Source organism: Alosa alosa, chromosome 3 (genome assembly GCF_017589495.1).
Source record: "Alosa alosa isolate M-15738 ecotype Scorff River chromosome 3, AALO_Geno_1.1, whole genome shotgun sequence".
In the NCBI taxonomy this organism is placed as follows: domain Eukaryota; kingdom Metazoa; phylum Chordata; class Actinopteri; order Clupeiformes; family Clupeidae; genus Alosa; species Alosa alosa.
Window position 1 is genome coordinate 32,402,236 of NC_063191.1, and position 27,971 is coordinate 32,430,206.

The 27,971-nt window shown below is 43.5% G+C and overlaps 1 protein-coding gene across 1 annotated transcript; it reads right to left on the minus strand.

Moving 5' to 3' along the window:
• Nucleotides 1-25: 25 nt before the first annotated feature.
• On the minus strand, nucleotides 26-27,958 carry itgav (integrin, alpha V). The gene is made up of 30 exons (XM_048239961.1): nucleotides 27,387-27,958; nucleotides 26,978-27,108; nucleotides 21,860-21,951; nucleotides 21,212-21,326; nucleotides 20,774-20,835; nucleotides 20,551-20,596; nucleotides 19,162-19,284; nucleotides 18,808-18,852; nucleotides 18,368-18,411; nucleotides 18,192-18,248; nucleotides 16,975-17,027; nucleotides 16,398-16,603; nucleotides 15,374-15,565; nucleotides 14,747-14,792; nucleotides 14,031-14,141; nucleotides 13,005-13,060; nucleotides 11,419-11,573; nucleotides 10,784-10,921; nucleotides 10,213-10,280; nucleotides 9,588-9,735; nucleotides 9,330-9,422; nucleotides 8,861-8,940; nucleotides 7,432-7,512; nucleotides 7,236-7,341; nucleotides 6,758-6,916; nucleotides 6,319-6,444; nucleotides 5,825-5,938; nucleotides 5,424-5,531; nucleotides 4,822-4,944; nucleotides 26-3,313 (listed from the first exon to the last, which is right to left on the minus strand). The coding sequence occupies exons 1-30, from the start codon at nucleotides 27,548-27,550 to the stop codon at nucleotides 3,215-3,217; spliced, it is 3,141 nt and encodes a 1,046-aa protein (XP_048095918.1). The 5' UTR covers nucleotides 27,551-27,958; the 3' UTR covers nucleotides 26-3,214.
• Nucleotides 27,959-27,971: the final 13 nt, after the last annotated feature.

Below are 27,971 nucleotides of genomic sequence, written 5' to 3' on the forward strand. Positions count from 1 at the left end.
ACACACACACACACACACACACAAATTTATCACATCCACATTTTAATAGTAATGGAAGCACTGGTGAAAATACAGTATATCTGAAACTTCTCAACATTTTATCGTTGTTAACATATCTTCACCCACCAAACAGCAGTAGCCATAGCCTAAAGATTCACAAACTGGAGTGACACGTGGAAACTGATCATTTTAACATTTCAAACTGAGCTGTTCTGTACATGTTTGTGGGAGGGACACGGTCACAACTGACTTAAAACACTTTATACACATATACAAAATGTAATCAATGTTCAATCATATTACAAAAAATGTGATTTACAAGCATTCTGTATTCAGCCTGTGATCATTATGATCTAGTCATTCTGTTCAGGTTAATGCAATTAATGGTGAAGCCATACTTTTGAAAGAAATAAGAAGACTTCTATATGTGCAATGTGAAGAAATTATGTTAACAAAGACATGAAGAATGCGTAAAAAGGCCAATAAAGACGGAAACAAATCCTCTACCTAGACTGGTGGACTGTACTCAGTCTTACAGAATTACTATCATAGAGATTTGTTGTCACTGTAAAAAGTTTTCATTGTGCAGTGATTATCTACTTGCTACCAAAGCAAAAAACCACAGCAGCATCAACTTATGCCCTTGGACTTTGTCTTTGCATTTGCCTTTGAAATTACATTTGAGAGAGTAAATGTTTTGAAATACAAAAACGTTTTTATAGTTTATCTAACATGAGATGGAGTGATACGTTTATGGTGGATGTACCTAAATGTTAAGAGTAGTAAAAAATGCAAACCGTATTTCAAAAATACAAACTTAGTATTTCATGAAACTATTGTACTTCCACCACCTTAAACAACAGAGGAAGAAAAAGACAAAATAATAATTTACACACGTCTTCTAAAAATTATATCCAAACAATAGGAAAGGAAATAGGAGTGAATTTAAATTACTACACAAAAGATTAGGGAAACCGTTTAGTGAAACCAAGGTTTTAAAGTGGCTGACTTCTTGGCTTATTAGTCATAGACAAATGATTAAGACCACCCTTGAGAAAAGTGTCACAGAGCTCGTTTCCAACCTGCAGTGGCAGGCATTACTTGAGTACATTTATTTAATTACTGTACTGAAAGTCATTTTTTCATGTATTTGTACTTTACTTGAGTATTTACATTTTGTTAAACTTTTAACTTTTACTCCAGTACATTTCTAGGCGAAATATCTTACTTTTTACTCCACTACATTTTGTGACAGCTGAAGTACAGCTAAAGTTCCTTTTGAAAAAAGACCAAATACATGTGTATTTTCTATGAAGCGAGCTAGGCTTTAAATAATGGTGTTGCCTAACCTATGTTATTGTTATATCCACTATTTACTGTACCTTGTTGACCCCTTTTCACAATATTGATGTTACCATAACAATGATGATAGACAGTGATAGACAATGATGGATAGATATACAATGATAGACAATCTGACACTATCAAACACAAAAGGGAACGTCTTGATTTGGTCCGAAAGTGTAAAGCATTCAACAAAGCAAAAAGTGGTTACTTTGAAGTATCTAATATAAGATATAAAATTAGTTTGTTTTTAGTTCTTCCTACACACAACAATTCTTAGTTGATTTTGTCCTTGAATTAAGGAGAAAGGCTCAATGAATGCCGGTCTGTGCCGAATCATTTCAACAATAGTAAATGCAACTGTATTAGTCATTATACATTTCAGGACTTTTACTTTCGATACTTAAGTACATTTGAAGGCAAGTACTTTTGTACTTCCACTCAAGTGGAAATGTAAAAGGAGGACGAACTACTTTTACTGGAGTAACATTTAACCATGTGTATCTCTACTTTCACTCAAGTACAGGATTTGTGTACTTCGTCCACCACTGCCGACCTGTCCTGGTATGAATGATAACGGGACTTCACACCTCTTAAGAGAAGTGAGTATACACACTCGATCTGCATTCGACATCCGATAACTCGGACAACTTTTTAGGTGTTCTAGGCCAAATATGTCCACATTCTTTTCACAGTGTGAATGCAAATGTGTCCTTGGTCACGTTTTAAGGACTGCCGGCTCACTTGATCCTTCCTGTGTTGCGTTGAAATAAATTAATCAGCAAGCCAACGGCTCATATTAAAGCCATTAACTGTAAATCATAATATTCCTTTCTTATTATAGCATTCATACGCACAATAACAAAAACAGACCACTGCCTGAATTTGCTAAGTTTACAATTGCATTGTATTTGGGTGTCTTACACTTCTAGTATAACTCGTTTAGACTAACCTTCCTAGTGAAGAACCTAATTTGCACCCCCTGGACTTGTTTGAATGGGATTTTTTACCCATTTTGTAGGTTTTTAGAAAAGGCAAAGCACTGTGAAATGTTTACTGAATGAGGGTCAGTTGAAAAGGGACTACAGACCAACATAAGGATGACAATCAAGCACTTTCACAAAGAAGCACATTTTTCTCAAGGATGGTCTTTTGTCCAGGACTGTTCTCCTGAAGCACCATATGGCAGCAGCTATTCAACGTACATGATTATTGCAAATTTCCCAATTCATCCGACACTACATTTATTACAAAGAGTTAAGACCTTTTGTATTCTCTATTGCTTCAAACTAACAGTGTAAACAATGGTTATTCAAACGCCTCATAGTTCAACTACATTTGCCGCCTAATGAATCTCATGAAAGTCAGTGCAGTTAATATGCATAGATTTAACCAGCAGGTTTTGTTGAAGCACAGTCAAACTGGATTGGCACTCGTCCCAGTATGAGGGACAGTCGAAAGAAATGAACACCACTGCATTTGAACGTTTTAGCACTTCTTCATCGAGCATTTTCCCCGTCGTTAGCACTATGGCAGTCACATGAATCAGAGCAGTCTAGACCAAAAAGCAATCACTCTTCCAGTGTCCACAATCGAAAGTACTGCGTTTGTGCAACCAAAGTTGGCAAAAAACTGCATTTACAGGTCAGTCTGTCCCAAGATTTTCAGAAGGGCCAAGTGACTCACAAAACACATACACACTAGCACCCCCACACACACACACGCACGCGCACACACGCACACGCACAGACACACACGCACAGACACACATAACTGTATAGTTCTATCCCATGGTTGTCGCCACAGGCCATTTCCCAGTCCTGTCGTGGAGACGTGGTGTTGAGTGGACACAGTGCTGTGGTGGCGATCTTCACGCCTCCGTGTTGCGTTCTCCATTCTCCAGGGGCTGCAGCTGCTCCTTCTCTGTGCAGTCGCCCTGAGGGGGGCGCACTCTCTTAAAGAAGCCCAGCTGGACGCGAGGGAAAGGAGCAGACAAGAGACATACATAATATTTAAACGTGTTCAAATATACACATCATCTAAATATATACTTGTTAAACATCACACCACTGTCCTTCTGCCATTCTAAACGGCCTTCTGGTCCACAGGAGCATTGAGTTTCATGCCTCTGTCAAACCAGAGACCAGGATCAGAACAGGGGGTCGTTTCTAGAAAGCATTGCTTGCTAACTTGCGTCGCAACCTTGGTAGTTCGCTCCATCTTTCTTGGTGTTTCTAGAAAGGGTAGTTCGAACTCTCAATCTCAAACAAGGACGCAAACTTTGGTCGTTTGAACTACAGTTGCACTTGTCTCGTTCCTTGGTAGTTCCTGTTGGTGTCTGGAGCGCTAAACCAAAAATCACAACCGCCTAACCAAAAGTGGATGTTTATCTCGTGACTCAATGATTGATCTATCCTGTAGTTTAATTTTGATTAAGACACTGACTCCCCTACTTGGCTCATTCTTGCTATTTATGTTAATTCAAGTATTGCCTTGCTTTTAGTATTATAATCTCCACAGACCCTGCATCAGCAGTGACAAATGGTGTAGTGGCTAAAGCAGATGACTTATTATAGGTTCGATTTTCTGATTTTCCTCTTGCTTCTCGCTACCTGCAGGTGAACTAGTTTGACACGTAGATTCAATTGTTTTTGACTGATGTATTGTACCTATGGTCTCTCAATGTAGAGCAGCTATATACATAAATATGTATGGTCAAAACCTATTGTTGTGTCTCGTAGGCCTACTCTTAGAGAGCACCGACGCACTGCCGTTAAGCCACGAGACAGTTGATAAAACTATGGGATACCCAGACATTTGTCCAGGCTATATATTTTTCCCAACATAGATATTTAACAGAAATAATGACTCATATTGGTCTGCTTAAGTTAACTGTTTTATATGCTTGCAATATGTTTAGGTTTTGGCTGATGGCAATGACAATGCCAACATTAATCACTCGGTTTAGATTAGAAAAATGTTGACATAGGCCATGACAGAACATTAGGGGGTGGGGTATTACACGTTTCCACTGTTTCCACCAATGATATGTATCGCTGCACCATCAACAACGTTGTTGGAACTACGGTGTTCGAACGTCGGAGGTAGCGAATTGCGACACAGGTACAATGCTTTCTGGAAACAGGTGTAACAGTGTCGTTGTTTGGTCGCAAGTTGCGTCGTACCATGGTGGTTGAGCAACGTCGTTGCTAACTTTTCTAAAAACGACCCCCAGGACCGTGTTCATTCATTGGTTAGTTCCGACCAAATTAGTTTGGCTTGAATGGCAGTCAGGGGCTAAGACTACTTACCGAAAATATCTCTTCTGCCTATGTATACCCTTAAAACTTGTGATGGACCATACAATATCAGGAAGTAAAACAATGAGATGATCAAATGAAAAGGCACTAAAGCAGGTACTGTACATGTACTGTATAATATAGTCGATGGATGTCTCCCCTCACACAAAAGCCTTACCTTGTACATTACAAAGATCAGCAGAGCCAGCAGGAGGAGTCCAGCCAACACAGCAAGAGCTACAACCCATCCTGGCACAGGTTGGGTGTAGTCTGTCTTCACCCAAATCACAGCTAGGTTCACCTGAGGCACAAATTCATTGAAATTTAATTATATTATAATATATAATTTATCTAAAGTCCTATCTGAATGTCTTTTCCCTGAATCATCAGATTAGAGGATTAGACTCAATTAGAATTTCATTGAATCCTTGGGTAGTTTATTTTTTTTGCATTAAAAGGCATAATCTGAAGACGTAATACCTGTATGAGCCATTGAGTTGTAACACCAAGACAATTATCTGTACTTAAATTATATGATTCACACAGCCTGAAGGCACTCTAATGTGCAACTGAGGGGTTAAAGTAAGAAATGGAATTGCCCAAAATGTCCAGAAGTTGCCAATACTGCAAGGCAAGCAGTTCTGGGGTCAAAAAGGCAAAACAAATTTGTGCGTTCAATACTTTCATATTTGTACCTTTAAATTCAAGTTCCCATTTAAGTTTTAGTTGTCACACAGCACCAAATTCATGGATGTGTTGAAGTTTCACGACCACACTCACCGTCGTGCTGTTGGAGGGGAACTCAGACACCAGGTTCTTGTAGGGCATCTCTATGACATTAAACGTGGCCGAGGACCGGACACTGTAGGAGCGGTTCTGGGACTCAGCCTGGAGGCGGGAGAAGAAAACACCTGGAGTTAGACACCAGAGCCCCTACAGGTGATGCACCCAGGCTGAAACCAGGGGTGCGTTCAAATTCGCAAACACTGGCAAACACTTGTGAACGTTTGCAAACAGTTTTCCGTTTGCCTTGAGTTTTCTGCAAAAGTTGGATGGAGGGTTACAGTTGAGATTCAAAGTCATTAAAATGTATCTGTTCAGAGACAGCATGTTCACCGTGAATGTTCGCCTCTGCTCAAGGAATGTGAACGCACCAGAGAGCACAAGAGCTCTCATCTCACCTGGAGGAAAGTGGAAACCCCGAGCCGCGAGCGGATGAACAGGATGGCACTCTGGCCCCTCTCCAGACGGCCCACGCGACACTGGATCTTCAGACACTTGGCCTTCTCACAGTCCTACAGGTTCAGGGAGCAGAGAAGAACGGAAGAATGCTTACATAAATCAATGTGTTCTCAAAGCATTGAGGTTAAACCTCATGATCACGCCACAGCCTCATGATCACGGCAAACCTCATGAAGACACCATAGCCAAGGCAGCACGATGCATATATACATACTGTATATTCCACACTATATTTGTACCATCTGTATGTTTATCTGCATACAATCATGCCAAATAACAACATTTGTACAGGAATTCTTACTCTCACTCTATATGTATTGCATGATTCTCTATCTATATGTACAGCGTTATAATGTGATCACTGAATGCAGCAGCAGCAGCAGCAGCTGTTCTGTTGGTGTGGGTGCACAGTGCAGGTGAGTTCTGACAGTACCAGTGTCTCTAGGTCTCCCTCCATCTGCTTGCGCTCCAGGTCACGCCGGTGCACGTGGTTGCGGATCCTGCTCTCCGCCCGGTCCCCGCTGGTCACAGTCATGTTCTTGTCCAAAAATGTGGGATTCTGAGGACAGAGAGAAGACCCACTATTGTAATCTGCATGACCAGTATACATTTGCATTGATTTATTTACATACATTTACATTAATGCTTTCACCCAAAGCATCATACAGCACAAATACAGTACGGCACAGCAGAGATACATTTTTGTCACCATCTCAGTGTTTTACCCTCATTACTATATAGTGACTTGTGTCCTCTCAGTATAAAAATCCCATGACCTTAGTGTTGGTCACCCCTTGCTGTACTAACTAAGCTACTCCACCCTCTCTCACCTCTCTATGCTAACCCACAGAGCAGATGTTTGCGGCACTCACAGAAACATTGAGAGGGTTGATTTCCATGTCCGTGCTGCAGTTCATGGCTCCATCCACCGTGTACTTGGTGATGTAGAGCAGAGAGCCGTTGTTGTACTTGTAAGGCAGCTTGATGTCAAGCATAGCCTTGCTGAACGTGCTTGGGCCTTTATTCCGGAGCTAAGAACAAACACAATGGATCATTAGTCAGTGTTTGATAGTAAAGATGTTTTTTTATTTCTGATACAGTGAATTAATACAGTGAATGTAGTTTCAGTTAAATTATAGATTTTCTTTTTTTTAAGTATATTTTTTGGGCTTTTTGCCTTTGGGCTTTTTAGGACAGTGAAGAGTGACAGGAAGTGAGTGGGAGAGAGAGAGATGGGGTGGGATCGGGATATGACCGCAGGTCGGATTCGAACCTGGGTCCCCGTGGGCACTTGGACCTGTACATACATTTTCTAACCACATACACCTGAAAGAGGACACAAGATCTGACCTCATACACGTGGAGGATGAGGGGACCAATGTCGTCCTCCAACACTGGATTGTCTTTTGGCTGCCAGTTAGCAATTGGGAGGAAGACTTGATCTGGTGCAGACACACTAGAATCAGATGAAGAGAGTGTTAGAGAAGGCACCCGTCACCTGCTCACACAAGACACAAAAGCGCTGAATCTGGAGAAACATCCTCACCCTCTTATTTCCACTTTAGCCAAGACGGCGAGCTTTGTGACACTGGAGACCAGGTTGCTGGTGTTGTTGAACTGGTTGGAACTGCAATGAAAGATTTTTTTTTAATTAAGATACAGATGTCTTTGAGAGGCAACACTTCAGTAGTTTGGTCCTTCAACACCAGATGGCACTGTTGCCCTTCAGTGAGCCTGAGGAGAAAGAAAAGCACACCTGCAGCTGATAACACACACCAATGTGTGTCAGGACCAGATCAGAACAACCAGAACCCCCCCCCCCCCTCCCAGTATGAGGGACAGTCGAAAGAAATGAACACCACTGCATTTGAAAGTTTTACCACTTCTTCAGCGAGCATTTTCCCCGTCGTTAGCACTATGGCAGTCACATGAATCAATCACTCTTCCAGTGTCCACAATCGAAAGTAGTGTGTTTGCACAGCCAAAGTTGGCAATGAACTGCATTTACAGGTCAGTCTGTCCCAAGATTTTCAAAAGGGCTGAGTGACTCACAAAACACATACACACTAGCACCCCCCCAACACACACACAAACACACACACACACACACACACACACACACACACACACACACACACACACACACACACTGCACTGCTATGAATGAGTTTCACAGAAATTTCAGGTTTCTGGGGAACAGTTGCCGCAAATGTACAGCTTTGCTGGAAGTTTTCCTCTAGCAGCCAACATCGGCAAACTTCTGCCAATATTTTCTGGTGAACTCCTTTGTTTCCCACAAATCACCCATAAGTTTGCTGCAAATCTACCGCAAACATTTCATTAACTGCTTTGTAAACAACACCAAGTAAAGCTTTCATGACCATACTGGTAAATTTGTTACTAGCTAGTTTCCTGCTAACAGCATTTGGTTCTTGTCTGAAGTCTTGGCTTTGCGCCTTGTTTGGGTTGAACCATCTCTACTACAATCGCACATTAAAGAAAATGATCCCCCCCTTGGGAGTAGTGTGAAAAGACAGCTTGACAGAGAGGAGGTTCATGAGGATAAACTGGGACCAAAATGGAAACATGGGTATCTGTAATTAAAATGCCTCCGTCAGACTCAGAGCCCCATCACCAGCCAGTGTAATGATTATACCCAAGCTCTCACTGGTGTATTTATTTACAGAGGGGACTGGCTGGCTGTGTACGCAAGCGGAACCATAAAAATATGACAGTGCCGAAAGAGCACTTGAGTGCAGAGTGGCATGAAAACTTAACACTCAACACTCAAGACAAACATAACTGAGTAAACAGTGCAAGTGCAGACAAACTGAATACTTAACATAGTAATAACACTCATAAATATGATCTATACTCTATTCTTAGATCCAATTACGATACGGAATCTGCTATAACGTAACAAAATAAATAACTTAATTTGAGTCCATATAAACAGAGTAGGTGGTGAGGAGTACCTGATGATCTGCAGGTCAAACTTGACAGAGGTGTCCTGCTCGGATAGCTGGTGGACACTGAAGCGGAGGCCGGCCATGACCTGGAGAACAGCGGAGGGGGTTAAAACGTGGACAGAGCACAACGTGATGCTTACTTCACCCACCACAGGTGCACAACCAGCTCAGCCAGCTGCCATTTCCACTGCGTTTGGCACCTCTTAAACACAGCCAGAGGAGCTGCAGCATCAGTGCTGCTCCAGATGGTAAAGTTTGGGTGAAGCTTTTGCAACAGGTTGTCGGGTTTAATCATTGCATTCCCTCTTTTATCGAGTATTGTTGTTTTGTCTAACTGTGCACAAATTGTGTAAAGTGCGTTGTGAAATCAGTGTTGAATAGAGAAAAAAAACCCATCACTTGCGTGAATGAAAGGCAATCAAATAGAGAAATGAAACCAGCTGACAAAGATCAAGGGTTCAAAGGTCATGCTTACCTTTGTGCCTCCCTTCATAGGGTTTCCCAGGTCACACACTACCATCCTGGTCTGGTTCTCTCTCTTGTAAGCGCAGGAGAGCCTGGAGAGAGTCTGAAAGGGCAAGATGACACGAGCCAAAGCGAGTGAACAAAAACAAAATGAAAACATCCATCATTTAACCACAACTACTACCGCACTACAAAGAGCCAAGAGCAGAGAGCACTGCTACATGGATACAGTAGGTTGCCATGGTTTCCCATCTGCGGTTGGACTGACCTCACTGTTGCGCACCACCCCAATGAAGTCGGCCTGCGGGGGCATGGTGACGTGCAGCTCGGCCTCATACGCCCCCTCCCCGTTGTTCTCTGCGGTGACCGCCAAGGTCAGGGGGTTATCATCACCGATGTAGATCTGCTTCTGGTCACTGCCAAATGACAGAGACACATCATTGTTTCATCACATCCACCTCTCAACTATCAGTCTGGCCAGGACCCAAGTACCACACCTTATACAATTCACAGGAAGAAAGTAGTCATGACTATGTAATTGATGCTGGGTCATTTGACAATCAGTCCTACAGACAGAACAAACACAAGTCTGATTCCTTCACGGCCATCAAAGTGGTGATTCATTAACAGCCATCAAAGCATTCTTATTGGACTGTTATACACATTGGTAACTCAAAGTGCTTTGCAAATGGACGATGGAAGAACATAGAGAAGTAGCAATAGTATTTCTCCTTTCTGTTCATCAATGCTTGTGTGCCCATGGGCACAGGCTGGGTAAATTAGTCTAGTCAACCCATCAGCTGGGCTATAGGAGGTACCAGACAGCTGTCTGCCACAGGCAGGAAGGAAGTGGTTTATTCTGGGTCGTCTTCAGACGGACGCGGCTGACTCACCTCACCACAGTCAGTTTCAAGTCTGGCTTGCAGATATTGTCAGCCCCACAATCCAATAATATATGAGCCTGGAAAATAGGAGAAACAGACATCACTGTAGGTACAGCACTTCTGCATAAGTCAGGTCAGTTTTCTGTCATACTTGCAAGCTGGTCTATGAATTTACTAAAAAACAATTTTTTGTTTATTTGGACTTGTCACGCACATTTTTGTTTTCCACCCACAAGTCTAAATCATTTAAATTAAATTGCTATATTTCTAATGCCCCTTTCTTTATGACATATCCACAAGGGACTTTAATTCATCACATCTGGAGGCTGTCAGTGTTGCAACAGACATTGACGACTTCACAGTATCAAGCTTCCAGGCAACACAAAGGAACAGCTATGGCTACGACCATCTTCCCAGTCCCCACCCAATCATACACACACACACACACACACACACACACACACACAGCCACAACACAGCAGAGAGTCATCCACCATGCCCCCACTTAATCCCCTCCTCAGCCAGGGGGAGCGATAAGGCCCGGCGGTCCGGGGCCCACCAACCCGGCGGCGGTGAGTACCTGTTTGGTCACGTTGGCAGGCGTGGACTGGTCTAGAATGGGCAGCAGGCCAGTCTTGTCGGCAGCCGTCTTATAGTCCAGCCGGTACTCCATAAACACAGCAATGGGCGTGATCTTATCCCTGAACTCTGAGTCATCCTGCAGAAAAGAGAGAAAGAGAGGGGGGTTAGCTTTAGACTGACCTCAGGCCTGGGGAATTTCCAAATCCTGCCTTCACACCAAACACAGTGGACTATTGCCATTTATGGGTTTTTAGTTGTTTTTCTTTCATCTTTTCTTTCTTCAAGGGATGCTTTTCTCTCCCTCTCTCCCTCTCTCTGTTTTTTTTTCTTTCCTCCCAAGAACAACTTTAATGTCACCGATGTGCAAAACATGTTTGATTTATTCATGGCTTTATTTATTGTCTGTGTGCAACAACAATGCAACCACCCCTCACGCTTGGGAAGAGTTAAACAAGACTCCACACACAAAGCGGATTTAAAAGAGAGGGCGGCGAAACATCTCTACATACTGCGGACAACATGATCCAAGAACAACAAACAGCGAAAGAGAGAAAAAGGGGGCCTGGAGGCATCAGAGATGTGTTTAGCAGGGGAAGGGCCGCTGGAGAGGACTTTGGGGCCTCTGATACTCACGATCAAGTAGGCCACCAGCTCCTCGCAACCTGGGGTTCGCCCATTGGACACGCTCATGTTCTTGGAGTACTGAGACTGGCGGCTGTGGAGGAAGAGGACACGCTTGACCGCCCCCTTGTGCTTGAGCTTGTCCAGGACGATGTCCACCTGGAAGTCTGAACACAGCAAGAGGTGGTGGGGGTGGGCAAGAGACAGTATATCAATCATCAACAGTCACATCCTGAACAGTCAACAGTCACATTCTCTGCAGAAATAATCTGAATCCCAAAGACAGACATTATGTCCAAACCCAGTGCTATTGGCTGGCCTATGCCTAATGGCCCTCTGGTTCAAATATGTGCTCTGGTCTCTGTGGAACGCAGCGTGTCAATTAGAAACTCCCCAAGTTTCACATCCACTCCCCTCACACAGGCATGCATTCTTGCTCTGACCACTCAGTCCACTTAGATGAAAGCCACACAGCTAAGGAGCTAAAAATGCTGACGTCATGAAAAGCTGGGCACGAGGTCGAGCGGAAGCTCTTTCAGCAGAGGTCAGCAGAGCGGGGCGTCGCGGCCAATTCCCTGCGGAGCGTTGGCGCTGGACATGCCGGGCTTGGTCTGGCTTAGCTCACGGCTGTTTGGTTGTGACACGGAGGATCTGTGAGATGAGGCCCAGCTGTTGCACACACACACACAAACACACACACACACACACACACACACACACACACACACACACACACACACACCCTGCTTGACCTCATTCTCATTTATGTACGCCACCCCTTTCCTCCGTCACATGAATGTGTGTGTTTGTGAGGTGTGTGTGTGTGCTTGGGGTGGGACCAGAGGGGGGTGAGGGGCCTACTCAAATTTAATGGTACCCCCCCCCCTCACCCCTCCCAAAACAAACACTTCTCCTCAGCATTCATCCCTTCCATTATCCAAACACTCCGGAACCCAAACCTACGGAGGCTCCAGCAATTTTGTTTGAGCTCGGGCCCACTGAACTCTCCTTTCACATCCTCCTCGACTCTCTCTCATCAGATATGATTCTGTTAGTCAGTCTCTGCTCAACTTTCTGTTGCACTTCCAAACACTGGCTCCCTAATGATCATCCAACACAAAGGCAAAAGGAAGGAAGGAAGCAAGAGTGCATGTCCGCTTTTCATTCACAGCTCCAATAAAAGGACAAGCAACTTCAAACAGAGAGCGAGAGAGAGAGAGAGAGTGAGAGTGAGAGAGAGAAAAATAAATCATCAAGTCCATCGTCTGTAGGGGTTGCAGACAGCAAAGCCTTGTATCTGGGAGTCATTATGAACTAGGCCTGTGTGAAACCCAACGCAAGGGCCGGACGAAGCCTTTACGAGGGCTGCTTGCCACACAGTGTGCTGTTCTCACACTGTGAGCTAACGGTTTAGCCTGCGGTTAGACATGCCCTTAATTGGCAGCAGGGGAGAAAAACATTTCCATTCGCAGGTAAAGTGGAGCGATATACCTCAGTGATGTTACACATTAACATGACCCATTTCCACCTGAACTGGACACATTTTCTAAAGGAGACTGTTTACCCCGTGAAGGGATTGGATTCCTCTTTATACTCACTCAAATCGGACGGGGCACCTCTTCCACTTGCCTTCAGGCAGTACTTCACTGTAAAACTGAAGAGAGAGGAAATAAACTGGTGAGCTAAAAAGATAAAAACAACCTCTGTAGAGTTTACTGAAACATGATCTGTCAAAACCACTGTGGTTCTTTGAACAGATATATTATTTTCCAAACGCGCAGAACGTTCTCTAGAGTGTGAAGAAATTCCCTCAAGCAACTCATCATTTAACTCAACATTTCTTGTTCAACACTTAACAACAACAAACCTCTTGGCTTAGGCTTCATTCCAAAGCAGCTATTTTTTGAACAGTCAATCCTAATGCCCTTATCAGAGATCAGGAGCTGGGTGCTGCCTTACAGCAAAATCCATCTCGATGCGTCCTGATAAGGGACCTGAGAGCACAAAGCCTTTATTCACACACTAGGGGACGGACTTACTGGGCTGCAAGGGCACCCACCCCAAGGCCTTATCGTTGGCTCTCTCAGCAAAACAGAAACCAAGACACGAAACAACCTCTGAGTCGACGTGGGGATGTCTGAAGATGACTAATTCTAGGCCTGTGTTAAGACTGTGAGCTGGTAATGTTCATGTGGGCTTTTGTGCTATTTTTAACTATTATTATCCTTGCCCTGAAGGCCTGTGGTTGATGATGTGATGTGGGGTTGGTGATGTACTCTCAGCTATGATGTGTAGCTACGATTTGGGGTTGATGATGTGTAGCTGTGATGAGGGCTGATGATGTGTAGCTGTGATGTGGGGTTTATGATGCATAGCTGGTGATGTACTGTATAGGTGCAATGTGTAGATATGATGAGAGTTAATGATGTGTAGCTATGATGAGAGTTGATGATGTGTAGCTGTGATGAGAGTTGATGATGTGTAGCTGTGATGTGGGATTGATGATGTATAGCTGTGATGTGGGATTGATGATGTGTAGCTGTGATGAGGGTTGATGATGTGTAGCTGTGATGTGGGGTTGATGATGTGTAGCTGTGATACAGTTAGTGGTGGGGTGGCCTCACCAGGACACTGAGGTGGAGGGGGCACTGGGCAGCTTGCAGCTCTGGTCCTCAGGATTCAGGATCTGGGGACTGATGTCTAGGGTGGCGTTTACACTGATGACTGGCCGAGCCCTAGTGGAGAGAGGAAGAGCAGGAGAGAGAGGGAGAGAGAGAGGGAGAAAGACAGAGAGAAAGAACATGCGAGAGATAAAGGGGGGAGAGAACGAAAGAAAAAATAAAGATAAAGAAAGAAAAAGAAAGAATGATCAATTGATAGAGAAAAAAATAAGAAGAAATGATGGAGAGAGTGAGATCAACAGAAGAAGAGAGATAATAAAACAGTTAAAATGTATTGACCATTCCCTCACAACCTATAAAGCCTTGCTTGTACACCAACAAATGAGCTTTCAAAGCAAGTCCGCTCACAAAAAATCAATCAGAGCAGGCAGACATGCTAGCACGCCCTCCGAGGGTTTGTGTGTCAATCAATACAGGGCATCCATGATGCATGTCAGGAGATTGTAAGGGCAAAGCATTTCACTGAGTAGGTCGTTTGAAAAGCCGAGCCACTGCTTTGTATTAACGGCAGACTAATTGCACATAAAACTGTGTGGGAAACCTTTTTTTGATTAAACTAACACACCTTTTAATGGCTTTAGTGGACCCAGAACATGAATGTATATCAAACGCATGTGTGGCTTCAAAGTGAGGCGAGAGAGACACGTAGTGTACTGTACCTGTAGAGAACAGCTTTGTCAGCGCCAAACACGCCCACAATCAGGTCTGTTGGTGCGGAGAGAGAGAGGGAAGGAGAGAGCGAGAGAGAAGGAGAGAGAGAGAGAGAAGGAGAGAGAGAGAGAGAAGGAGAGAGAGAGACAGAAGGAGAGAGAGAAGGAGAGAGAGACAGAGAGAGAGAAAGAGGAAAGAGAGAGACCAAGAGAGAGAGAGAGATAGAGAGAGAGAGAGAGAAAACAGCCATGAAGCATTTCAGCAGGGAGGCCACACAGAGCCAAACCAAACAGAGGCTCAAGCCTAGAAGTAAGAATTATTACCCCCCAACCCCTCCCTTTCCTTGGAAGACTTGATGCTGAGCCATTTCTTCACCCACACACACAAACAGGACTTGTATTAACAAACAAAAAAAAACGTTGTATTACATTTTTGGAAGCACCGATATACTCCTCTGACAGTTTGCATAAATACTTTGCGAGAGCCTTTTTCATGTAAGTATGTGTGTGCTGTACAAGTGTGTCTGTATGCAAGTTATACTTCCTCATTAATCTGAAACAACACTTCTCAACTAATCTACAATTAATCTACAAATTTCAGTGGTTCAATTTAGTGGCAACTTTAGGACTACTGACCTGGGTATCCGTTCAGGTCGATGTCTGTGGCGCCGTGCATGGCGTAGCCAAAGCTGGGGGGCATGGAGGAGGAGGCCCAGCGGCCCTCCAGCACCTGGGAAGCAGTGGGCTCGGGCCCTCCCGCTCTGCCGTTGTGGATGTACACTAGGCCCTGGTGATCAGGTCCTCCATAAGGGGCACCTATGGCCACATCTTAACACACACACACACACACACACACACACACACACACACACACACACACACACACACACACACACACACACACACACACACACACACACACACACACACACACACACACACACACACACACACACACAAAAACAGAAGGGAACGGAACCTTAGTATAAGTCAGAAGTAGTCACTGTTTTGAAACCTAGAATGGGACAAACATCAGCTAAAACCTGGTGAATAAGAGGGCTGTAGTCACCTAATCCAACATTTAACACCCCACGAAGCACAGGAAGTGATGGCAATGTTTGCCTTTGCTGTGGCGTGTCGTGAGTCACATGAGTCAATTTACTGTGCTGCACACATAGCTAGTCTTCCCTGCCCTCTCTCATGATTTATTTGAACATGATGAATTCCGGGTACGTGCACTTGGCCAAAACAGTGTTCTTCTATGGAATGCGGTCTTAGCAGAAAGCAGAGATAGCGTGTGCTGGGATTTGGCATACTTACAAAAATGGGACACATTTATGCACTTTTGCTAACGCATGAATGCTCCCTTATGCATAGTGCCAAAGAATTCATGTGTTGCTTGAGTATGGCTACTGGAACAGGCCAGTGGAGTGCCCACATGTAATAATAATAATAATAATAATAATAATAATAATAATAATAATAATAATAATAAAACACATGTGTTACCTAATTTGTACCTACAGTTACTTTTGATTAAATCATTCAGTGGATTCTTTCATCTACAGCAACATAGAGTAAAGGCAAGCTATACACTGACACTATCTGTACTTTACACTTGCAAGCAATTTTCAAGTGCTTTTAAGGGTCACTGTCATACCATTGAAGCCATCCAGATCAAGGTCGCCCAGGCTGGCGATGGAGCTGCCGAAGCGGGCGTAGATCTCGGAGCCAGTGAGCTTCTGGGGGTTGGAGAAGGTGAAGGCGCCCTTGCCCAGGTAAACGTACACCTGGCCGACCTCCCGCAACTTCCCGTCAGAGCCACGGTCCATGAAGAGAGGGGCTCCCACAAACAGATCCACCAGCCTGGGAGAGGGATGGGCGGAGAGAGAGAAAATCAAAACAAAGGAGAGATAGAAACAGAAAGAGAGAAAGAAAGAAAGAAAGAAAGAAAGAAAGAAAGAAAGAAAGAAAGAGTGATACAAGAAAAAGAAGGAAAAAGTAAAAGTAAGAAAGAGAAAGTAAGAAAAACAGACAGGGACTTTCAGGCCTATATCCTCTGACATTATTGAGGTGATTTCCAAAGGTTAATGTCAGCCTCTGCACATTTCTACAGTACAGTTCACACACACAGCTTTACAGTAACAGCTCTCAATAGTGCTACTCATAACCTCACAGTGTGTGTGTGTGTGTGTGTGTGTGTGTGTGTGTGTGTGTGTGTGGACGTCGCTGCTCACCCGTCATTGTTAATGTCAGTTGCTGCTACCGAATGCCCAAAATAGGCAGCCATCTGTGATAATAAAACAGAGAGGAAAAAAACACCATGGCCATGAGAGACTACAAAAAACGCACTATAAACCAACACAGAGCAGTAGCAGCACACCACGGTCCAGTGGCACTAGCCAAGAGCACTAGTCCCTCTTTGTCATTATGGACGGTGTGGTGTTTTGTGTTTGCATGTTGTGTGGATGATCAATGCCCAAATATGCAAACTGGAGGCTGACACGGCCCGGGTCCCCTGACATGGATACACATATTCTGGTCAGTAGCCTGCCATTCACTGCCCAGCTCCATTTTCCTGTGGGCGGACTGCCTTCACTGCAGGATAGGAGGGGAGGCTCTGATTTATATGCCTGTTAACAGTTCATTTTTCATTTTTTCTGGTGTGTGTGCGAATATGTGTATCTATGTTTGTGTGTGTGTGTGTGTGTGTACGTGTGTGTGTCAGGGCAGGCATTATAAATGAAAATGGTGGTGGTGAGGAAAACTGCAGAAATAGACTCGTCTCATGCAATGGGATAATCGCCATTGCCAGAAACCCACAATCTCGCCATATCAGGACAAGCTGATGCACGATGTTTTCAACTAGATGCCTCAACTAGATTTTCAATGTTTTTGTGTGAGACCAGTGTCACAATAGCAACCGCCATGTTACGAAAACACCTTTATCAGACAAATTAGCAGGGAAATCTTATTTGTATATCTTTCAAGGAAAAAGCTATCATGGAAACAGAGAGGGAAAGAGAGAGAGATAGAGAGAGAGAGAGCAGGAGAGTGATTGTAGCGGTATGCTATGCTAAGCCAATCAGATTTTGGGTCTGAGGTCTGGGCACTCTGCCTCCATCCTGTGCTGAGTGAGCATTCTCTTCTGCTGCTGCCTCTCCATCTCTCTTCATCTCTCTTTCTATCTCTCTTTCTCTTTCTCTCTCTCCCTCTCCAAACCTCTGGATGCAATTCACAATAGCTTCCAGATGTGGGAGTGGATTTAGGACATGAACTCCTGGCTTGTAAACAAATACCAAACAAAACTAGGCCGTGGCCACAGGGGACATTCTGTTAAAATATGCATGTCGGAGAGACCTCCGATAAGGCGTCACATCACAGCCATGTCACAGAAGAATGTAAGAAGGTATGGTTTCTTACACTTTAGTAAAGATGAACTCTCACAGCTTACCTGAACACCGGTGAAGTTGAGCATAGACACCATATTCTGCCCATTAAATATGTTTACCTGTGAGGACACAACATAAACAAAATAATTTTCCTCTTTCTGCAGGGACACACCATGTATAGCTTTTAAATCTCTATGATATAATGATATATAGTTCATTAAAAGGGTGTAGCTCTTACATAACCAAGGGCTTTTTCTCCTCTTGGAACACCAGTAATGTAATCTGCATGAAGGGAAACAGACGCTAAATTAAACCAAAGAATGCCTCCATTGAGCAGCGCTGGCACTCAGTTGGAGGATTAACTGGGGAAGGGGGCTAGGGCAGGGGCATACACCTGCATTTAGGCTAAACCCGCACACACCCCACCCCTCTCAGTGCAGTCAGGGCATAATGGATAGCTTAGTTCATCAGTCATGAGACACTTACACCACCAGATGACAAGGCTTCATAGACACATTTTTTGGCCACATTCTGGCCACAATGGAGCTCTTTCCCATTGGTTTATACTGTATTGTAATGGCCTACAGAAACGTACAGAAGGCACAGGCTGACAGCCCAAATGAAATCAGAATTAAATCAACAATCAAAGCTCATTCGTGAGCACAGTTAAACTCTTACCATCGTCCCCATCATTGTTGAAGTCCCCCACCGCTACGGAGTATCCTATAAGAGAGAGGGAAAAAGAAACCCAAGCTGCATTATTAGGAGGCTGCAGGGACTATTTTTTCTTTTCCACACCCTACAGCACTAAGTACACCAGACAGCATGTAGGAGCTTGCCTAGACGCAGAGGAAAGTTATTGTGAGTCATTCTGGAGGCTGGTTCCTTAAATCAGAGGAACCAGTCATTTTTATAACCTGAGCTACTGTTCAGATAATGGCAGCCGTCCTAACCTCAGGAGAACATCATGATTACTACTGTGGAAGACCCACTCAAGGCTGTTAAATAAGATGAAGAAGAAGAGGACCGTACCTAAATAGCTATCATCATACTGGGCGCTCGCTGACTTGGTGGTTAGTTGATTGCTGTATGTCGTGTAGAAGTTGTTGTTGAATTTGGTTATGATCTCCGATATGTCGTCGGAGATGAGCTGACCTGCAGGAGGGCAAAAGGTGCATGACTCATTATGACAAACATATAAAATGGTCTAATGGAGGACAACTTGTTTGGCTTAGAAAGGAAACGGTATGATGTCATTTATGACCTTTGAAAGGGTGTGTGAAAACAAATTCAAACCCACAGACAGACAAGGGTGCAAACTTGAATCTGTATCTTAGGCTCTGTGTATAATGGAAAACACTGCTTCACACAGAATGGCTTGTGTCAGCATAAATTGCAAGTCAGGTTAAAATAAAGACCAACATTCCCAAACTATGAGACTGCAGCAACAACTGACAACGCAAACCAACAAAACAAAAACAAAACACTCCATGAACTAAACTATGACGCAACTGTATGACGGTAAACTGAAGCATTAGGTTTGGACAGCAGTGCTCTGCATGGGAACACAGCCCTGTGTGTCCCTTCTCCCTGTGTGGATTTTTCATGAACTTGCTCTGGTCGAGAATACGGCTGCATGAGTCCACCACTGGCCAGGCAGAAAAGCTCACACATGGCACAGAGCAGCAGTCCTCCCCGGCTGCTCCCAGCAGGGCATATTCACTACCCTTCACGCATCAGCTCCTAAGCTCCTATCCACTAGACAGCCAAACATTCTTTATACACACTGGAAAACATTCCTATTTACTTAAGGGAACTGATTCTTCTCTTTCTCCTCCCTTCCTCCCTGCCCCCCTCAGCATGTGAACAAACACATACTATTAGCATATTCTTGAGATGTGAAAGCTAACACTGCAAACTCAAGACCACACTTCCAAGGCTGCAATTCGAGGGTTCACCACTGGCAGTCTTTCTTTCACTAGGGAACACCCTCTTAAGTCAGAACAGAACTCATAACAAGCCATCAACTCTTTCAGTGACTCTCTCTGAGACAGAGAGAGTGAATTAAGGGAAGAGAGAGAGAGAGAAAACTGTGGAGAGAGGACAGCCTGCGAATCTGTGAATTATTTATCGACGCAGAGCTCTGCCATGGGTAATAATTTTTGAAGCACACTCGCTTCCAAAAAGACACAGCCCTCCAGATTTTTGTCATTTTGTTGAATGACCAGACAAACTCTACACATCAGTATCCAGCCGCTAGACAGGAGAAACCCCCACTGTACACAAAAGCACCAGCTGTTTGGTCAGACAAACCTAGCTTCACAAAACACCCTCCATCACCCACATGCTTCTTTAGCTTTCCCAGCTAGCTAATGCGCTTAAATATTACACTTGTTAAACTGATGCAATTACATTAGTTACCTTGCCAATAGAAGCTGCCGGGTCCGCCAACAACAACCCTGTTATTCTGTTGTAGGCAAAAAGGGCATAATCAGTTATACTGTTAGTTTACAAACCAGACGGATATTGTCTCTTTTCAAGTTGACCACAAAGACCATTTTCATTTATTTTCAAAAGTTCCTTAGAAGTGCTTGAACGCGATTAACAAAAAATTGGTCTTTTGTTGTGTCTGAGCCGTTTGTACCTTCACAAAATCTGCACTGAATCCAGCTTGACAAAAACCTTGTCCCTCTGGTGAGTTGAAATCTGAGGATGAAATGAAAAGAAAATAAATGTACGAATTTTAAAATATATTGATTGCAAAGCTTCCATGTTTTCTTATTTATTGGCTATATTTCACATTGTTTTAAGAACAGGGGATTGCTGAAAACATGTCTCGTCACCTGCATGTCTTTTATAAAGAACTATTCACAGACTATAGGCCTGAGCAGAATTACAGAAGAGCAAACATAGAAGACAGTTAGCTTGTCAGGTGACAAAATGATTCTCAGATTCCCAGCTTCATTCAGGGGCAGGCAGGCCATTGTAGAACAATTATGCATGATTATCTGACTGACGCCAAAAGTCTTCCATTCTTTCGATATCTGACCTGAACTTGAACTATTTGAACGGGTAAGCTTACTTGAGCGACACGGGGAGTATTCCACCACACTTGACCCTTTTTTCAGGAAGCAGGTTCCGACAGGCTCCCTTTCTGAAAGGCCATAGGTGCTCCATTGGTACAGAGGGGCACAGGCCTGAAACATACAGTGACAAGTTTTACAGAATTAGCACAATCATAACTACACCAGGCCTCATTTGTTGCTCAGGTTCTATAAGAAAGATTGAGTGAGTGAGTGAAAAGTATATAAGTATATATAAGTATATATATACACTCTTTTGATCCTGTGAGGGAAATTTGGTCTCTGCATTTATTCCAATCCGTGAACTAGTGAAACACACTCAGCACACAGTGAACACACAGTGAGGTAAAGCACACACTAATCCCGACACAGTGAGCTGCCTGCTACAGCGGCGCTCGGGGAGCAGTGAGGTGCCTTGCTCGAGGGCACTTCAGCCGTTCCTACTGGTCGGGGTTCGAACCGGCAACCCTCCAGTTACAAGTCCGAAGCGCTAACCAGTAGGACACGGCTGCCCCTAAGTGACTAAAAACAGAAAGAAAGAGGCCTTAATAACAGAGACTATAGCCTGGGATGATAACCTCCCCTGTGCTTCCAGGCCAGAGTCGCTAAGACCATGCAGAGAGCATACCATGGTAATACAGACTCACCAAAATATGTTCCCCATCTGAACGTACTGTAGCTCCAAACCACTGGTTGGTCTTGAACTCCATTTGCTGGTTGTTTTCATTCTTCCGGTCATCTGCAAGAGAGATTAAAGACACAGAGAGTTGGGATGAGCAAATCAAAGGACACGCGGACCATTTGAACACAGTGACATTAGAGAGACATCACAGTTGTGCAGTAAACACACATTTCCCTGGCTCAAATTCCCCTAGAACATCCTCTCTCTCTGATGAAGTGATGCGTGTTGCCCTTTTCTTACCCCTGCCTGTTTGAAGTGAAATGCATCCCCATAGCGAGAGGCAGCTGAATCTATTATTGGCTCATGTGTGATCCCGACTCATTTGAACACCTTTTGCTCTACAAAGGCATCAGTCATCCCTCTGTGGCATGCAATGTCAAGAGATTAATTTGTCAGCAAGTCAGAGCTGTCATTTTGGACAAGGTAAAAAGGCAGTTAATATGACATCAATTACGTTTTAATATTCCAATTTGGATGGCGGTGTAAGCTGAATCTTTATGTATGCAGCAACAGGATGCAAAAATGTCTGCCTATTTAAATTCAGTGCTAATCTATGCCTATGTCTGCATGATTGCTCACATTTATCACTTCCGAGTCATCAGGAAGCCGCCCTCCAGGCCCATCAGGAGGAACTTCAGACCAAGTAAGGCAGAGAAACCCTGTTCCTATCCCATAATAGGGAAGGTTCATCACATTCAGCCCTTCTTGGCTTACGCCGAGAGCTGCACGCCAACCAGCAGGCTAACATGGTACGTGACAGCTACCAAACCAAACCAATTTAGCGCATCACTGAGCAGAGATCCTCGTCGAGAAAAAACGTACAAATCACCAGTCACAGTAAAGAGACATGGTGACATTAGTCTGATCAGATAGAAATCTTTATCTCATCTATCAGCGAGCAAATCAAAACAAAGAAATAGACAAAGAAAAAGTGCTCCGATAACTATCATACACTCACACCTCCGTGGGGTACTTCCACTGCGTTAGCACATGCCAGAGCCTGTCTGGCATTGGCTATCTGTACTTTGGTGAGAAGTGATTGGGGGGTAGGGGGGGTCAGGGTGCCAAAGGGACTGTGACTGTCCAGCTGCTCTCTGTCTCCTCTGCTGAGGTGGGGATTTCCCTGGGTGGTGAGCGTGTGTGTGTGTGTGTGTGTGTGTGTGTGTGTAGTGTATTATAAGCAAGTGTAGCGCGTAGCATGTAGTATGAAAGTAGGAAGTGCCATGTCTGAGAGTGAAGTGCACTGCTATTGGTCTCTCTACCTCTTTGTGGGTATGCTCACTCTAAACAAAAATGGGTCATTCCACATCAATTCAACCAGGGCCCATGCACTTAGGTCTCAAAAAATTCTGAAAAAATAACCAGGTGTACCTATGTTACCTAGTAGACACACTGTAAAATTAATCTTATGTAAGATCAATACTTTCCAAGATACAGCCAGTTTTACAGGGGGAGGGGGTGTCGATTTTGTTCGGCCTCTTTTTTTTGTCAAAGTTCACAAGCCCACAGCGCAAGAACTAAACCATGTAGGAGGCTCAACAGAATCTTTCTTTTTTATTTTCCACCCTGAACATGGGCAAAATGCCCCATTGACATCAATATGTTTTATATATAGTCAGGCCATCCTTAAAAATATTTTCGTTTGCCGTAACCCGACCGACCCTGTCAATTTAGAACCGACCCAAATATTTTTTTTTCCCCTTTTAGTCCGACCGACTTGCCGGTTGTAAACTTGCGTTAATACCGACCGATTGTTTTTTTACTCTAAACAACCAATACAAATGCAATAAAATAATATTTCTTTTAGTAGGCCCAAGTATTGTGAATATAAATTGCCTACATGCAAACGTGGCACACTTAAATAAAACCCTGTGGCGTCATCTCTACACCATTGGTTTTACGCATGTCACACTATGGCCTACGCTTCGTTTCATTCACACAAACTGATAACGCTTTTACTTGGCACGAAGTTCTGGAAGAACTGTGGCCAGATCTTTTCTCATCCCTTCTCCCCCTAGTCTAACGGTAACGGTATTGAAATTGGTTGTGGTCTATTCAGCATTTCTCAAAATATGGGTCCGCAACATGGAGACTGCTGGTCCGCGGAGTCGTGGAGTGAAATTAGGCCCGGTGCTTCATCTGATAATTTGCTGCGCAGTTGATCAAGAAACCGCGGATCGACGAAAAAAGAAAACAAACGTTTCTGCTATCGATGTCATTAAACATGGAGCCCTACAATTACGTGGTGGTATGAGCATTCATTCAATGCGCGTCTGCGCGAGAGAAACTGAAACTAATCGATAACGTTGGTATCAAAGCTCCGCTTCAACCTGTTGGAAGGCTATTTATTTATTTAACGAAACTTAATAGAACGACGTTGTTTTTTGGAACTTCCTTAGAAACAGAGCAGAGACTGTATAATACACTGTATAACATTGAGTATTGTATACTCAAATTTCAATATAACGTGGCCAAGAGCTATCGTAGCCTTCTTTCTGGGTACATGTAGATGAGCCCTCTGACCCAAAAGTCTGCCATGACCGGGCCTCAGGTCAAAGACGTTTGAGAAAGGCTGGTCTATATAACCTGCATCAGAATGAGGTTTGCAATGGTGCGCCTGAAGGCACGGGTTGAAGACCCAGTCAGTTACGTCACGATATGCACATTTGTGTAAATTCATTCCTACGTAATCACCATGACCAAAATTGTACTTTTTTTTTTTACTTTGAATCTTGAAAAAAAAAAAAAATATTGACCTACCTACCGACCCATTTTTTTTTTTTTTTTGGCTGTTACTGCAAACAAAAATATTTTTAAGGATGGCCTCACCACACTGCCACCTGTGGTTGTATAGAGTAACCTGTGGTAGCTCTATACAAAACATATTGATGTCAATGGTGCATTTTGCCCATGTTCAGGGTGGATAGTGAAAAAGAAAGATTTGCATAAGACAAGTCAAATTGGTGTTTTCAAAAAGGGATCATGGAGAATAAAGAAAAACCTATTTAAAAAATCTTTGTATATTCCCACAAGGTGTTTGGGTGCTCTGAAAATGATAACCAAAATGATTTTTCAGACTTGTGAGGTCTGCTGTTCAGACCCTGAAGGGATTTATTTTCTGTTCATTGTTTTTTGTGAGAGTGTTTCTACTTATCTCAGTAAGAAAAATAAATCAAGAGCCTATGTTGAGTAAAAATATGTCTTCTGAAGGCTTAAACAGAGCCCGGCCAAAAACTCCAATAAAATTTGTATCAACTTTGAGGGACAGCTATGACCATGCAGGATTATACAGACCAACCGTGACGATTTTGCTACATACTATTCCTATTTATGTACCAGCATGCACAATTTGAGCCTCCTACATGGTTTAGTTCTTGCGCTGTGGGCTTGTGAACTTTGACAAAAAAAAGAGGCCGAGCAAAATCGACACCCCCTCCCCCTATAAAACTGGCTGTATCTTGGAAAGTATTGATCTTACATAAGAGTAATTTTACAGTGTGTCTCCTGGGTAACATAGGTACACCTGGTAATTTTTTCAGAATTTGTTGAGACCTAAGTGCGTGGGCCCTGGTTGAACTGACGTGGAATGACCCAAATAGAAGCGCAGCTTGCTTGACAGGACTGGCTTGTGGAAGAGACCTTATCAAGTCTCTTTCTCTCTCTCTGTCAATTCACAAAGAAGACAAAACACTGTAAATGTTGCCATCTTCTTACCTGGCCTCCCACCAACTTATCCACAACACATACATGAATTGTCCCTGTCCTTTTCTTTCTGAGCATACATAACTAACTGTGGAGCTTTGTGAAAACCAGTGAACCAGTTCCTGAGTCAAACCCAGGAAAGCCACACCACAACAGTTTTGAGCAAGTGGCATTGTTGCTTAGGCTCGTCTTTCGGTAAGAGGGAAAACAGCTTCTTTTCCTCTACCCAAAGTAATTACAGTGTTTACCTCGACACCCCCACAAGCCCCACTCTAATCTAGGCTGAGGCTGCCCAGCACAGCAGTCAGCAGATCTGCTGGCACAAAGAACCCTTTTGTTGCTCAGTCATCACTTACAGTAAAAAAAAAAAAATGCGGTTAGGTGCAGTACCCACCAACTCTGGGGAGAAAACAATAGTGTTTACATGAAAACTAATGGTGGTGAGGTTCACAAAAACATGCCACACACGTTATATCAACCTGTAAATAACACTGATAAGCCTGTGAATCAAAGAGACTAGATATCATTTTCATGCTCAAATGAGAAATATTCTTTAGGCTAGTTCTTCTCTTTTTTTCCAAAGACAAGACTACGGCTGACACTATATGATTGCAAACAGAGAACTATCATTAAGTGCTTTGATGGAGGGTAGGGAGGCACAACCCCCTTGCCTGGTGAGGACTTTGAGCATACCAAGAGATAATCCACATGAATGAGTTTGTGCACTGCCATTGTAAGAGACTTGGACTGGCTCAAAGCATGTAGTTTAAACCAAGTCTGTTGTGAACAGACCCAGAATATTAATGAGATCTCAAATGAGCTGAAAAGGAAGCTTGTGCACTTTGCTTTTCATTCTAGATAAATGGCATCAGTTTAGTGAATCAAAACAAGGTCACTAAACTGGGTTGTTTATGCCATTAGGACTGTTTCCTCATTGCACAATTCAATTTTCTGCCTTCACTGCTCAGTACGATCCCACGTTCAATGGGACTATTGACTCAAAATCTTGTTTTATAGCATTAATGATTCATTCCACAAAAGACTATCCAGAAATGCTACTAAAAATGAAAAATGACTTCAACAGTACTTTGGTGTGTGACATCTTAGTAAATGTCCTTTCAGCTCTTCCTTTCCGCAAACTCGATACTGGACTCATTAGTGGGGGTGACAGTGTGTCAACATTCCAGGATGAGCCCTGACTTGATTACAAAACATTGTCTGTCTGTCTCTCTCGCTTTCCCTCTTTCCATACAGCTACTCTTACCAACCCATTGAAATAATTTGGATTTCAACACACACACACTCACTTCTTGTTCCACTTCTGACATCCAAAACATGTGCTATCAGCAGCTGGCATGTAAAACAATGTGCAATAACTTACCTGTATTGTCAAACTGTATTTGTTTACAACCATCTCCGGTTTGCCAAGGGCAGCTGTAGACTGCCCCTCTCTCGGACACGTTTGACACTGTTGACACGATTGCTCTTGGAGCACCTATAAGAACGTTTAATCTGGCAACAAAATGGCACACAATGAAAATGTAGGCTACCCAAATCAGCAACACAAGCTACGTGGATCTTGTGTATGGACATGTTACAAAAGTATTAATTTGACAAAAAGCAAAAGAGTGCCATAATTATTCAAGTAATCAAGCGTCTGGAATACTCCATCCCACAGTGGACGTAAACAGCATTTTCCCATGGTGGCAACAATGCTTCATCGAGATGGATGAATTTGCTGTTGCGCCTCTTGACGCGGACGCACTAATCAACAATGAAACCATACTCACTGTCTGTTACTCGGTTTGAAGAAATCCACAGAAAATCCGAAGTAGCTCCCTCGAGGACCAGAGAACACAGAAGGTTTCTCGATATCCAGATTGAATGCAAGTCCGTGTTTGAGACAGGACAATATAAGGGCAACGGATAAACATAGATTCCGATACACCCCCATTATTATTATTCCAGGTTGTTTTATATCCCACCAAAGTGTTTGGTTTGAAATCGGCTACAAACGAGTAGTATTACAGAAGTGTAGCCTGTAACTTGTCCTTGTTCCTGCTTACGAACACATTCGATTCGCAGTGATTCCACACTCCATGTCCATGGACAAATAGTTGTAGCCAACGTCTCGACCAGATTGAACTCAGAACAGCGTTCACATAATGGACGTAAACAGACTGAGGTAAAGTCGCATATCCTTGTGTAGCCGATTTAGCGTCAACGCAGTCTTTTTAAAAAGTATGTCAAAACGAGACTGTTTCACCATGGATACGGTGGAGACTGATGCAGCGGGATGTCCCACTGTACAGGAAGTGGACTGACCAACTTCACGTAACCCCCAACGTAACTGAGACTTCCGCAACCCGTTTTGC

Coding starts and splice junctions, on each gene's coding strand:
- itgav (XM_048239961.1), bottom strand. CDS start 27,550: ATGGGGGTGTATCGGAATCTATGTTTATCCGTTGCCCTTATATTGTCC. Junction 10,281..10,783: donor CTGCCAACGTGACCAAACAG/GTACTCACCGCC, acceptor CCTATTTTCCAG/GCTCATATATTATTGGATTG. Junction 9,736..10,212: donor TTGAAACTGACTGTGGTGAG/GTGAGTCAGCCG, acceptor GTCATTTGGCAG/TGACCAGAAGCAGATCTACA.